Source organism: Larimichthys crocea, chromosome XVII, assembly GCF_000972845.2.
Source record: "Larimichthys crocea isolate SSNF chromosome XVII, L_crocea_2.0, whole genome shotgun sequence".
NCBI lineage: Eukaryota > Metazoa > Chordata > Actinopteri > Sciaenidae > Larimichthys > Larimichthys crocea.
In genome coordinates, this window is record NC_040027.1 from 22,320,137 (window position 1) to 22,334,650 (window position 14,514).

A 14,514-nucleotide genomic window follows, 5' to 3' on the forward strand; every position below is an offset into this window, starting at 1 on the left:
TTTGAAGTAATCAAAAAGTAATTCCAATGGATTTTGTTACCAATTCTAAAATGTGTATTCAGTAACCGAGTACGTTACAAAGTAATCTGTTTGTATGTATCTTCAAATCTTTTCCAGAGTTTTCCTGTTGGATGCACCTGCGTCACTGTCAGTAAGCTCCATTTCCATAATGCTCAGATTGTTCATTTCCTTTTGGAGAATAAATAGAGGGTGGTTCTCCAGTCGATATCTTTAATTGCTCCTGGGTTGTATCAATACCTACCGGTTTTACTGCTCCATCACGAGCCACTGGGAACGGGTTGCCCGGGAAACGGCCGCATGGCAACAGGATCAGAGCCTGGGGGTTGTCTGCTTCTAGGTCTGCTCCCATTTTACATCGCATTTCCTCACTAGATGGTGTGCAAGCCACTGGAGAGTACACTTCCCCGCACAGTGGGCTCTACATCCATCAAAACAAACCTGGGAAACTATACGGAGGACCATTTCTGTACGGAGCTCCGAGGAGGAAAAGTGTGGAAATAAAAAAAAAAAAGCGTCGTTCGCATTTTCTTTTCTTTTTTTTATAAGCAAACCCCGCGCTCGTCTTTTTGTTTTTTTTTTTGTATTTTGCAACAAGAAGTCTTGGGAGAAGCGGCAACAACACACAGCTGTGATGGACATAATGATTGCGGTGCAGGATGCTTGTGTCTCTGGTCAGTGGCTTACTGCGATAATTCTCAGCCTGTGCTGCTTTCTGCCGTCCTGTTTGCCCGCTGGACAAACTGTGGACTATTCCTCGGTTGAAAGTGTGGTCAGCAGACAAGGCGACACGGCTCTACTGAGGTAAAAACAAGCTAACACAACTTCACTTTCTCCCGCTCTCACTCACTCTCTCTCTGTCTGTGTCGGGAGTTGGTTCAAAATAAACTAAAACCACGACCTTTTAACAGCACTTGGTCGTCTCTTAAATACTTTTAAAGACGAGGTTATCGTCCAGCGTATGCGATAAATACACAATAGGCCATTTTCCCTCCATGTCATCGTTGTTTTCGCCTGGCAGGTGGACGGCTTGGTTGGGAGCCGCTACGCAGGACAGGCTGGTTACTAAACGGCAAAGTTTTCTAACACACTTTCCCTTTGTGAACACACCGCACAGACACGGTGTGTCGGGTTTGTGGTGTGTTTGATTTAACAGCCTCTCCCAGACGGGACGATATGAAACCCTGAATATACCGTATTAGCCTACACCGCTGCCGCTGTCGCTTATGTTATGTGATTACATTATGTCCGTTAGTTTCAAACGTTATGGCCGTTACAACACGCACGTTACAACGTACGGTTTGCTGTTTTTAAACAAGCAGCTGTTTGTGTTTTTTTAACCAGTTTTGGCTGAATGAACAGTGTGATGTCGCATTTTTTAAAGAGTGAGAGTGTGAGTGTGTGTGTGTGTGTGTGTTTGTGGTCGCTGTTGACGCGCTGTCTCCCTCCATCCTCTCTCCCTCCGTCACGTACGCTACGATGCCAGCTGCACAGGTAGCTGCCCATTAACGGGCTGAATTAACGGCCAATGAGCCCGGTATGAACCGGTGCACTCAGAAGTGAGGAATGTATGAATCATTTAAGCATGTAATCATGAAGAAAAGTCCAAATAATAAAGTGTTTTCAGAAGGTTATTAATGCATAAGTTTCAATATGTCACTCTTGTTGTTTTTATTTTTTTTAATCTTTACTCACACACACACAAAAAGATGCAAAATCTTTGGAGGGTTTGTGATAATATCTTGTTCTATCAATATCAAATATCCACTTTGATGGCTCTGAGGAGAGGCTGAGGGGGCAGGCCTGCCCCATTTCAATATGAATTCTCTGGATGTTGACTCCGAGAGAGATGCTAAGTGTGGACCTGCATACAGAGCAGCCAACTGTCTAAAGTCCCCCCCCCCCCTCAGGCTGGCTTTTAGTCATTGTTGTCTCATACTCGTTGCTGAAGCGCCGAGTTATTTCCGTGGCATAAGGTCATTATCGGCGGATATATGGAGATGAGGAGGGTCACGGAATTACCTTTGGCAGCATCGGCTAAAAGAGTACTTATTATGTACTATATGACCAAAAGGCCGTCCCGTCAGAGAGACTTACACCTCTGTCTCTTTAGAGAAGGCGTCTAATTCCCTGGTGTCAATCTGGGTTGGCTGTGATCAGTGTGACAGAAGCTTTGCTTGAGTCCTGATGCTTTATTGGACCAGAGATTATCTCCCCCCCCCCCTGCTATGAATCAGTTCAATAAGCAAGTTGCATGCCAACCCCCCTTAATAAGGCAACACTCTCCACAAAGCAGGTCATCACCTCCGTAAATGCCATCGAGGATATAGATAGGGGAAACATTTTCAAGATGATTTCATTGCCACGTTCTTCTTACGGTTAATTAATGGGTTATTCGGCGCTGGCTGTAACCATTCATTGTCTTTTTCCTTGGCTCATGTAAATGTCACCACCAATGTGAAGTTATCTTTTTTTTTTTTTTTTTTGCTGTGCTCGCACCTGTTGGCCTAATAGAGACTGTAATCCCCTGAAACTGTTCCACTTGCCTCTCTGGATTGCATCTCATTGCAAAACATTGTTGTCACCCAAAGCGACGATAAAGGCCTTCTCTGTCTTGGCACAGTCATTTTCTCAAACCACAACAAACCATTGCTCTGTCTCTTTCCCCTCTTTTCTTTGTTTTCGCTGGTCTTTAGTGCCAGGCATCGAAGCATGAGCCGTTTCTTTTTTAAGAACTCGGTGCAGGAAACAGTGCCTGTTTGTTGAGTTTCTCTCTCTTGTCGAGACCCTTGACCATTGAGGGCAATTTTTCTGTGCCCCAAAGCTGATTGTCGGCTAAAGAATGTGCGCATTCTCAAATACTGACAAACCCAGAAGCACGCAATTAGTCACTGCCTCTGGATTATGGAGTAGCTCCCAAGAGGTGGGTCCGCTGTCAAATGTTCATTTCCCCCACCTCTTTAATTCTTTGCGCTGCATTACTGCCGCCCTGATTCATGTTGGACAGTGGGTCCACATCAATTAAATGATTTGAGCCTCTTGAAGACGAGGAATGGTCCACGTGTGCACCATCACTCTTTTAATCTTTATTTGATTACTTAAAAGCCCAGCCGTTTTCAGCCTCTAACAAAGGCCCCTGTATCTGAAGAGTCGTGGTGCTGTTGCTGTTGCTACATTGTCTTACATGAGTGCATTCAAGTTATGCACATATGCTGCATTTTTCTACATAGTGAAAGCCTGCAAGCCTCCATAGGGAACATGTTGTTTAGAGGAGCTACCCGTCCCTTTCTTCCCCATCCTTTTACAGGTTTCATGTCATTTGGATTCAGCTGAATAAACCTCGACTCTTCCCAATAAATGACTCATCCGGCTATGAATTTAAGGAAGACAGCTAGATGAAAAGACAGTTCCCAATGGCGTCAGGAAATACACGGTATCAGTGGCAGCCTCTTCCACACGGATAAGCAGCTGTAATCAACAGCAAATAGCAAGTGTCTGTAACTTTAGTCTGATCTTAAGCATAGGCTGCTACCATACAGTTACAATTTGCAGTACTATTCTTAAAGTATGTCTGTCTTTGTGCTCCATACTTTGTCCATCAGCTTTTTTTCTATTCTCCCAGTAAAACATGTATGATAGTGCACGTGTGAGACAAAAGATACACTGATCTTGGTCGTATTTTACAATCTACAAAGGCAGACAATAGAAAACAAAGAAATGGATCGTAGCGAAGCTGCACACACCAAGAGTAAGACAATGATCCTCGCTTATTTTTTGTTATTTAGTTTGACAGTTGGCCCTCAGCCACAAAATAAGGCCTCCACCACAGGTCTTAGTCTGTGTAATGGTTCAAAATTGACCTGTCACCAGTTTGAAAGTCTGGTATTCGTATAAATCTGAAAACATTGCCTCATGTCAACGGTGCGGTTGATGAAAATATTTTCTGGCTGTACACCGTCGTACTGGAGCTGTGCATTTTAGCCTTATCCTGGACAAAAAGTGATGCCGTGTATCATTTTCCTCAACTGTGTCATTATTATGGCTCTGAAAGGTCTTGACATTTACTATAAGCACTTGTGCCAGAGACAACATCTAGTTTAAATGGCCTGGTGTCCGCGCCCCAGCACAGATGCTGGTAAGACAGAATAGGGGAATATTAAGTGGCTTTTCAAACGCCACAGGACACAATTGAAAGGAGGAATTGTTGACTATCTCCTTAACACAGACCCTAACCATGGCTGAGAAGCACCCTCTCCACTTTCTGCATTTCATCACTTTTTTTAATTAGGCCACAGCCAGTTCTGTTAAAAAGTAAAAAAGCAAGGCTACTTCATCTCAGCAGGTTGGTGGGGGATTTAGCAGATATAGTGAGCTCCAAACACATCAGTTACCTGCCATCTATCTGCAGTTTCATGCACTCATTTGGGGGAGAACCTGGTTTACCTCTTATGACACATCTGTGGGCACACCTGAGTCTGTCACTGTTAATTAGACGCCAAAATCCTCTCGCCTGTTTGCCGCGCCACATGTTTAATGCGATCAGTGTTGCCGTCAGCACAAATGTTGCTCTCTTCCACAGACCTTATGCTCATTGTTGGTCTCCACATCTCAAGGATCGAGTCTTAGGCGAGTCTTTTGACCTCATTTTCTGAGGCTATCCATGATGCCAAACAATGGGTGTGGCGGAGGGGCTTTTAATAAGGAGGGGCTACCAGATGGAGGCAGCCAGGCATAAATATTACCAACTGTAAGAAACTCATACTGTCTCATGTCAAAAAAAATCTGGCCTTTCCTTTGAAACAGTGGAAAGCAGGCATATTACTAGCTTGAAGGTATGTGTCCTGTTGCCCAAGGGAAGCTGGTTATACTAAAGTATTCATCACATTCATTACTCTGGCAGCCATTTGCAATATATGTGCTTTAGTACAAAGGGAAATCAGCCAACAAGGTGACATGCAAGAGCAGTGGCTAAGAAGGCTTTCATTGCAGCCGCAGTTAACATCCTCCTCAGCATCTTCTTGAAACTCAGAGTCTGTCATGGCACATTTTAAATTTTCATTGAATTTGTCGCTGAAAGACGCCTAATCTCTTTTAGATGAGAATTTATAAAGTTGCAGCTCTGTTGAAAACAACCCTGCAGTCAGTTGTAAGGCTGTTTATAATAAACCTGCCTCTGAAAGTGATGCTTGAAGAGAAATGTCAAATATGTGCCACATTTTGTGTCAAATGATACATATTCAGTCAGTGCAGAAAGACACTTTTTACAGAAGGACAGATTTACAGTTTTCTAATGGTTAGCCATTCAGATAACATATGTTGGTGCACTCATCTCTTAAAACACACATTAAGGCAACTCAATTTCCTACACAACATCTTCTAGGATGCTGCCAGAGCTTTTTAGTTACGTGCCATGATTTATGGCTTCATGTTGTAACTATGTATTGGGGCAAACATACACTGAAAGCCAAATTTGCACACTGTAAACCATTTCCAAATGGATTACATTCATAGTCTTCATTTGTTAGGCAAGTCAATCCATTGTACTTTCTAAAAATTAAGCGTTTCTATTTCTAATATATTTCAATTAGCACTAAAGTGATTGAGTGCCCCGGTGAATTAAAGCCTAAATGGAAATGCTTTCTCAAGGTAAATCCTTCGGGGGAAATAGATGCTATGCTAGGTTTTAAAGCATCTTTCTAATATTCTTATAATCACTACAATTATAGGGGATAGGGAAAATGATTTGGGGTAGAAAATGGAGCTTTTACCCATTCCCAGCTGTGAGCAACCACATAATTGCCGTAATTCTACAGAAAAATCTCAAAGGAGTGTTTTTGTGTTGTGAGAAAGCTACAGTATAAGCCTCAAAATTAAACCTGACAGACAGTGACTGGAGAGGCAATAACGGGTTATCTTTTGGGCAATTCTAAAGTGAAGAGAGACTGAATTTTTCAAAGAACATGCCCACTATGTTGGGAGACTTCTGCTTTCTTTTTATCTCTTAAAGTTTGTTTGAGGAACTGTCTACAATTTAAATTGAGCACCGGCTGTGATTTGTCCACTTGCTATTTACAAGTGTATCCATTTCGTGAATGTGAATACTTTCAATTAAGTGTCTGGAGTTTTTACAAGCTGCTTAAGCAGATAGTTGACATGTGCATTGATTTTCAATAGGCTGTATCAGAAATAACAGTTTCCGTGCAGGTTCTTGTGGATATATATATATATATGTATCGCTTTTGTGCAGAAGATTAGGCTATTCTTTTTGACAGCTATTCCAGAGTAAATTTTCTTTTCACCGGCTCCTTTGTTGAACAATGCGGAGCCTTTTTCTGATCCTCATCATATGCCAACACTTCTTGTCTTTCATCACAGAGAGTTCAAACGATTCCTCAGAGCCCCTTCAATTAAAATCCTTAATCAATCAGTTAGCATCTCCTTGTGTTTCATGATAATTAGTTGTGCTACTCTGACAACATTGCATAATCTCATCTGTCTCTCCTCTGTTGAGCCTAGTTATGTACTAGGAAGTCTTGGTATGCCTCTCATGTCTGCAGACCAGGGCAAAACTCGCTGACATGAGAGTTTGAAGCCTGAGTGATGCTGAAGGGTGCAGGCGCAGGGGTGGTAAACTTTGCTTGGTATGCTGAGCATGGAAAACACCTCAACCTTTAGTAAGCTTATGGGAAGCAAGAAATTTACTGCTCAGAAATCTCTGCAGTAGGCATAGTCATATATCTCTGAATTCAGCTCTGTTCAACCCAGCTCAGTTGAACACCTGTGTTTGACTGGCCAAAATCTCAATGCAGTATAGTCCCTTACAATTATTCTATTGAATTATGATTCACTTGTCAATGATTCTTGATGCTTCTCAATGTATCGCATCTATAGTTTCCTATTATTACAATGCAAATGAGCAATACCTATGCTACCTTAGTAACATGATTGTTTCAGCCCTCTCTGGGTGAGACAGCAAAGTCGACAGCACCTTTTTCAGTCTTGGCTGATTAGCTGTGCCTTCTGTATTCTCTATGATTGCATATTTTAGCATATGGTGAACATTGCTAACTTGGTTCCTCAAATTCTTTGCATTTTCAAAGTATTCAAAGTATTAATACAGCTTGCTTCTTGTCCAGTTCGTGCTTTCCAGTAGGGTTGGATTGGTTTTAGCTTTAACTGGTCTGATTTTGTTCAAACTGGCTGAATGTCTGCAGCACATGTAGCATTAGCAGAGTAGCATCAGAGCTGAACGCATGGTAGTGCAGAGTTAGCAGAGTCTTCATGCGAACTAGTTAACTAGTTGCTAGTTTGTGAAATATATTGCTGACCTAAAAGAACAAAAGAAGACTTACTTATGGCACTACCCAGGCAGAAAAAAATAAATCCATCTGAGATAAATCCACAAAAACAGAAAAACAACAGGACAGGGAAACGGCAGACAGAATTCGAGGAACAGAATAAAGGAACAAACACAAACTAAGTTAAGTGACACAGGACTGAAAAACTTTCACAGAACTCGGAAACATACACAGTTTGGCCTAAAAAAGAAAACCAAGGAACACAGAAACTAAATACACGAGAGGAGGCACGATGACATGACAAGTAAGGACAGGTGAAACTAATCAAGGTGAAACAAAGACTAAAAAAAAACCCTTTCAGCATAAAACAGAAAATGCTGAACAAAAAACATCAATCGTTTACCCTTTTCCTTTCTATAATTCTAATATAACCCTGACCCTGTCATCCATCATGTCAATAAAGCTGCTCTGTTTGTGAAGGAGCTCTCATTTTGAATCGCTCTCATCTGCCCCGTTAAAATTACTGCATAATGCTCCTAATACAAACACAACATGTGTATGTGTTTCCAATTAAAAGCCCTGTAGCATTTTAATGGACAGAAACCTTTAATTTCTTAGCAAGGCTTTTATTGTGAAACATTTAAAGGAATGTGTCTGGAAAACTTGCAACTTCACTCTCATTGAGCTCCACGTGGGAGGTGTTGAGTCACATCCGATATTTCTGTTCCGGTCTTTGGCTTAACATCAAACCGGTTTGATGTTAATGTTTACACAGATGCCCAGATGTTCACTTTCAAAATACTGTGTGCATTTTTTTCATCATTCGCTGCTGATCTCTGCCTCATTCCGCCCTATTTCCTAACACTGAAAATCAACAATCAAAGTTAGTCAGCTATAATTATGTCTAGGCCGCAACCTCGTGACTGTTCTGTCCCTGCATCAATTAATGTTTTAAGCCTGTTTCCAATGAGTTTTAGTTGCAGAAGTGAGACTGAATCATCATCTTGGGAGATATTCCCCTAGGATGGAGTGGTTGATGTCATTATCTTCAATGCGAATTCTTTATGTGTGAGCATGGTTTGAGGCTGGTGGGACTACAGGTAAACATTAGTTTGATCCCATAGGAATAATAAATCAGAAGTGTTGACACATGGTTATGTTAGCAATGCCCTTCAGTGAATTAAAGCAATCCAGAGGGATTTCAGCTCTTGCAGAGCATATTTTCTTGCTCTTTAACGAAATTCAACATTATTTTGTATTTAGGGTTTACACTTGAAATGTGCATTTGGTTTCGAGGAAGCATGACTCCTAAATTAGGAACAGTAAAGCTGGCTACTGGCACATTCAAAATAATATATAGATTTGAATCAGAGTTTAGAATCAAACTAATTCATGAGATGCAGTATTAAGTTGGATTCTTAGAAGACTAGAAGAATTTTTATGACTTTTTTTGGACAGCACAGTTCCACTGATTAAAAAAAAATATCTGTGTCTCTTATGAGTCATACATTTTTCACCACTCAGATTTTGAAAGAAGTCTTCATAATAACCTTGTCAGTGTTTTCAACTGTCAATCAAGGGAATTCTCCAAATGAAGAAAGACGTTTTGACTTTAATCTTTATTTTAGCACTTCAGTAATCTCACTCATATGTTCACAATGGCTGGTCTCTCACAATTGATTAGAAACTCCAGCAGCTAAAGGAGGTAGGTATTGTCATAATTCATTTGGCTCTATGTTGGCATGGCTAAAGAATTTTAATTGGAGTCGCTCTGAGCAGGTTTGGGGTTTTGTTTTTTTCCCCCTCTCTCTCCCTGTCATCTGCATAATGAGTGTGTGTATTTCAGACTGCTGTAAATGTTTGTTGGAGCCGAGTAATTGGCGAGTCTGCATTGGTAATTATTAGTAAATGGAGAAAGAAGCAGTGGAGCAAATCAATATCACTGAGAATAGTGCTACCTTTTGTTTCCACTGGGTTCAGGAGTTAAGGTAACAGAAGTGTCATGCTACACAAAGATTAATAAAACCCTCATGTACGAGACTGATGCAGTAATATTATCCAGACATTATGCATTGCAAATGTAGGCCTAATATTCTATATATTGCAGTGCTAATGAAATACTGAAGCATATTTTACTGAAAAGTTTCTCATTTAATTTTGTGGTTGATGAAAGGCAACCATGACAACTGCCCCTACTGGATACTTACTGTGTAATTGCAGATTCTTGACAGTGTATTAACTCTTTGCTATTTTGCACAGATGGCACAACTGGTTTGTTACTGTAGAGTGATCCAATTAAAACAGAACAAAATCTGGTGTTGCTCAAGTGTAATTTAAAACCCTCAGCACCCCCTCCCTTATTATGGGAACACAGATCACTAGTTACTAAGGTTGGTGGTTAAAAGACCTCCGACCTCTATTGTTTAAGAGCTTGATTAGTAATGTAACAATTAATAAATAAGTAAAGTTTTCATTTTGACCATGTTACAGACTTTGACATTAATAGGTTGTCCCCATGCCTGGCAGATTGACTCAATCTGTGCTAATGTTAAACAGCGAATTCATCAACTGATCTGTGATACTGCCACTCATTAGGATTCTAATTTTAGACTCGGGGAGGGCTCTCGCTATTCATAATGGGACTTTGATTTCTCCACACTTCTGTCTCTGATCTCCCTCGCTCTCTCTGTTTCACCTTATCTGCATCTATCTCTCTCTTTCTCTCAGCAACTCTCTGTTCCTTAATTGCATCTAAAGGTAAGCAGCCAAAGCAAATGTAGTCGTAATCAGTTAGTACCTGGTAATGGACGAGCTGTCTGGTGTTCTCTGTGAATACCAGAGCTCACGTTGTGTTCAGTATTTGGTCTGCTCATATACAACATGTTAGCAGATTCACGGTCTGTTCTGTGTTCTGATATTCAGCAGTCAACTCGTGCTTAATCAAAGGGATCACAATAAATATGAGACTGGAAAATAAAAAGAATTTGAATCAGTCTTCAAATGATCTATTATCCCGTTTGAGGCGGAAGCTGGAGGCTTTTAGACAGCCTCATTACCATTACATTACAGATGCACAAATAAAACCTACATCTTGGCACAACACATTTATGACACATTTATATTAGCTAATATAACCAATAAAAAGCTAACCCTTTCACTATACCTATAGACAACTATACAGCAGCAATATTCAATCAGTGGTACGGTAGGTCTATTACATTGTCTTTTACAGAGCCTAGAGGCAAAATATAAGTGACAGAAGCTTTTTATGAAACGTTATTTACTCTGTAGGACTCTTTAATATTAGTATGAGTCTGTGACCCTTTGACCAAGTGGCAAAGAACACCAATATGCCTTTTCCATTAGCATTGGTGAGTCAAACCATGCCGTTCATTTGCATTTCACTATTTTAAACCTTAAACTTTGGAGTTGGGTCAGACAGCTTCCAAGGGGGTTCGAGGTGGCATCAGATGTGCTTTGTGCTTTGTGCTAGATGTGGATCTATAAGGAGCTTCAGGTCTGTTTGACCAAGGCCGGTGCCGAGCTACACATGCAAAGCAAAGAACAGAGCGGACAGGATAAAAAGTGGCTTTGGCACAAGGTTGTGTGGAGGTATCGCCAAGTTTAGAACGGATCTGCTGCGAAGCAATCAGAAAATAATGTTTTATTCCTGTAATTCACAATCACAGTTCAAGTCTGTAGCCCAGTTTCTTATTGAACTACATTGCTCTTTTGCTGGTGTCTCAAACCCACAGAGTATGTGCTTGGCAACATTTAACAGCTATGCTACTAATTCAGAAGCTTTTGGATCAGGAAGGAAGGATAGAGTTTCTCTCAGGAGATATTTTAATTATCCTCTTTAACTCCACCAAACTTACATGCAAGCCTTACAGAACAACATGGAATTAACCTCAACTCGGTTCTCTGTAATGTAGTCTCTGTAGGGTCTCTTTCTCTTTATAATACACAGCTAGCATTCAGAAAAGGAGGATTACAGGTCCAAGCTTATTAGCATCCAACCCTAGGAGCTACAAATGAAATCCATTTGTAGACATAGCAGTGTATGTAGCTACCATATGTCTGTCATGTTCAAATGTGCATGCCAATTGATGGATTTAGCACACACTGTTTCATCTTACTGTAGTTGGAGAGGCCCAGTAAGGTGCCACAATAGAACTTCCCTGAGGCATGCAATCAGTTTCCAGCTTCCACAGAACATTCTGCAATCTCTAAAACTGCCAATTGTCTTCAATGGAAATGTGTGGGCCACATCTTTCTTCCACAAACCTCAATCCGGGCACTATCTTTGATTGCAACACAATGCCCCTGCTGGCTCCCTCTTTGCACTGTGCGAGTGTCACTTTCATTTCACAATATTCACCCCCGTTTTTGCCAGAGCAATTGCTAATGGGGAGTCTTTTCAAAACCTGGTGAGGATACTCCCTGTCATCTTTGTTTTCATGGCCACCTCAGGGCCATTCAACAAGTTCAAAAGAGAGAAGGAAAAATCTGCAGTGCAGTGTCTGTGAGGTTCATTCTCGTATTGGTGTTCCATATCTTCCATCACAGGCAGATCTACATGTGGAAACAGGTGCTGTGCTGAATGACTTCAGTTGCATGTACTAGCTCACTTACGGGAATATCTGACCCAGATGCTTTATTACGGTGCGTTAATGCTGATGCCAGTGTACCACAACACAGAAGTGCAAGGGCGGGAGGTAGTTCTTGAAACAGTTGCTCTCTTGGAAATTACTGCTTTCACAATGAATTTTGGGTTGTTTTCCGATTTTTCCTTCAGCTGTGTTGACATGTAAAACAACCACCTGATAAACAACCATATTCTCCCTGACAGGCCAATGTAGCTATTCAAAGATGATTAAGTTTACAGCCTCTGTGGAAGCCACTGATTTTGTGATTTCCACTCTGCAGCATTGGCTGGGTAGTTCTTTCCTGAGAACAAAATGATTCACCTTGAGGGAGCAGCAGTGTTTGATTTGAATGTAAGGGCTGTCGGAAACGAGCATCCTATGTATTCCCGTGATGAGAAAATATTTTCAAGAGTAGTACCGATAGAAAGAAGCACAATCAGAAGCGTTTACCGCAAAACAACACCAAGGATTCCATGCTCGTCTCACTGACAGTTTTATTGACACTGACTGAAAGAAATTTGAAGGTCTGAGACAAGGTGATATCAATGCTTGTGACACGCAAAGTGTTGGTCCTATTTAAGTGTGCATCATTATCACAATTCAGAATAAACAAGATACAACGTGAGTGAGCCAGGTTTTTGCCGTGCCTGTCCTAATGAAGTCTGAAAACTGAATGTGTAATCAACAAATTTAGTTCAAGGATAGAAATTAATTTGATGAAAAAAATACAACATGCAGAGACTCTGTACAAGAGTTGTGGGATGTTGGAGATAAATAGTGTATCATAACATGTTTCGGTTTAATAAGTCACAAATAAAGTGGCTAAGGGATCTGAAAAGAACATTCACTGAGCATTGAAGGACCAAGTGCAGATTGATAATATCAACACACAATAGTTTTTCCTCAAACTCAAACTACTACTAATACATTTAATTGTCCTCTACAACAGTATTATGTACTCATTTTGGCATCAACAAAACATCTCTTCCCTGTAATTGTATAGCAAACTGGTTTAAGATTAGATCTTTTAGAAGAAATATCAGTTAAATTATCCAGATCTTTAGTGGTCTATGTTTCTAAGGTAAAAATCTATATTTATACACAGGGTGGGAACTACAGCAGAAGGATTTAATTTGTAAGAGAGATTGTTAACAGAACAAACATTATTATTTACACTGAACTTAAAATAAGACAGCTTTCCACTAAGAATTATTTTGTTGACAGGCCCATTTTAATTACACCTACATTTGCCAATGGATTGTTGCAGCACAATAATAGTCCTGCAAAAGGGTTAGTTATGACGTGTAAGAATTTGATCATGTAAGAGTCTAAAATAAGAAAAGACAATAGGTTGAGTGAGATGACAGTTCATACATCACCAAAGCATGATCAGCTTTTAGACGGATGAGCACTTTATTAAATGTCATGGTCAAGCCAGGACGCACCCCATATTTGGGACAAACTCTTCTTCCCTTATTCCCATATTCATATAACATTATTTATAATTTCATTAATATATGTTTATCACAATTAGTAGAACAGTCATTTAAATCAAAGTTAAACTCTTAAACAATCATAATTTTAAGTGTTTACGTTCTATTCAAACATTATATTATATTACATTATATTTCTTACTTTTAGCTCAGTTAATATAATATTTCTATTATTTTCTTCTCTTCTAACTCTTCTTCCTGTCATCCTCTGATGGAGCCCTCCAGGGTTGTTGGTGTGCATTCTGTAGCTTATAACCGTGGTATGGGAGACATTTCTGTCACTGTAGTTGAGAACAAGGTCTGGCGCTCTGAACTCCTTGTAGCATCTGGCAGTTGTTGGGTTTCCTCTTCTTCACTTTGGGACTCTTCTCTGCTCTGCTCTTCTGGTGTGGTCCTTTCAATTCTTGGGGCTTAGTAGGACGCAAAACCCGGCTTTACTGTTCTGATTGACCTTTTGGCTTCATCATCAATGTCCATTTTTTCTATCCTTTCTGGCAATAAGTGATCATGATACTACATCCAGCCAGTAAGCCAGTCAGTCCACTCCTCAAGTGGTTAGACCTTACAGGCAATGTATTTCTTTTTTATATAGGAAGCCAATATTTAGAACTGTTTAGAGGAGAAGAGTTGCTTATGTAAGTAGCAATCTGTATAGTGCAACAGACAGTTTAAAAAGATCTATAATAAAGTTTTCTTATCTGAGGGGAGTGCTGCACAGGAACTGATACAAATCTCTTGCAGTCTAAATTTAATTTTGCCCTAAACCTTGACACTCAAAACTAAATTCAGTTTGACATGATGTATGTTAGCTTCTGGAACTAGTTACTTACATGCACTGTCAGATTGTGTTTTCCAACTGCCATGATAATGGAAAAAGCTTTACAAATATATCATATTTATTGGACAACAGTGTGAATCATTGTTGAGTGACAGTCACATATTGTGTGTTAGTCTTAATGCTTTGAATACTGCAACTTATGCAGTAAACCATGTTGTTTATACAGTATAGTTGTACTTTTCACAGTCGTTATATAGGAACAATGCTGCAGGCATAGC

The 14,514-nt window shown here is 40.2% G+C and overlaps 1 protein-coding gene across 2 annotated transcripts in view; it reads left to right on the plus strand.

Moving 5' to 3' along the window:
• Positions 1-361: 361 nt before the first annotated feature.
• Positions 362-14,514, plus strand: part of negr1 (neuronal growth regulator 1) — a 135,478-nt gene continuing 121,325 nt past the window's right edge. The window contains exon 1 of one of the 2 annotated variants that reach the window (XM_019255005.2): positions 362-822. In XM_019255005.2, the coding sequence (XP_019110550.1) occupies positions 653-822 (170 nt within the window). In that variant the 5' untranslated portion in view covers positions 362-652. The remainder of the gene's footprint in view (positions 823-14,514) is intronic. The other variant, XM_010729303.3, reaches the window with a different exon arrangement.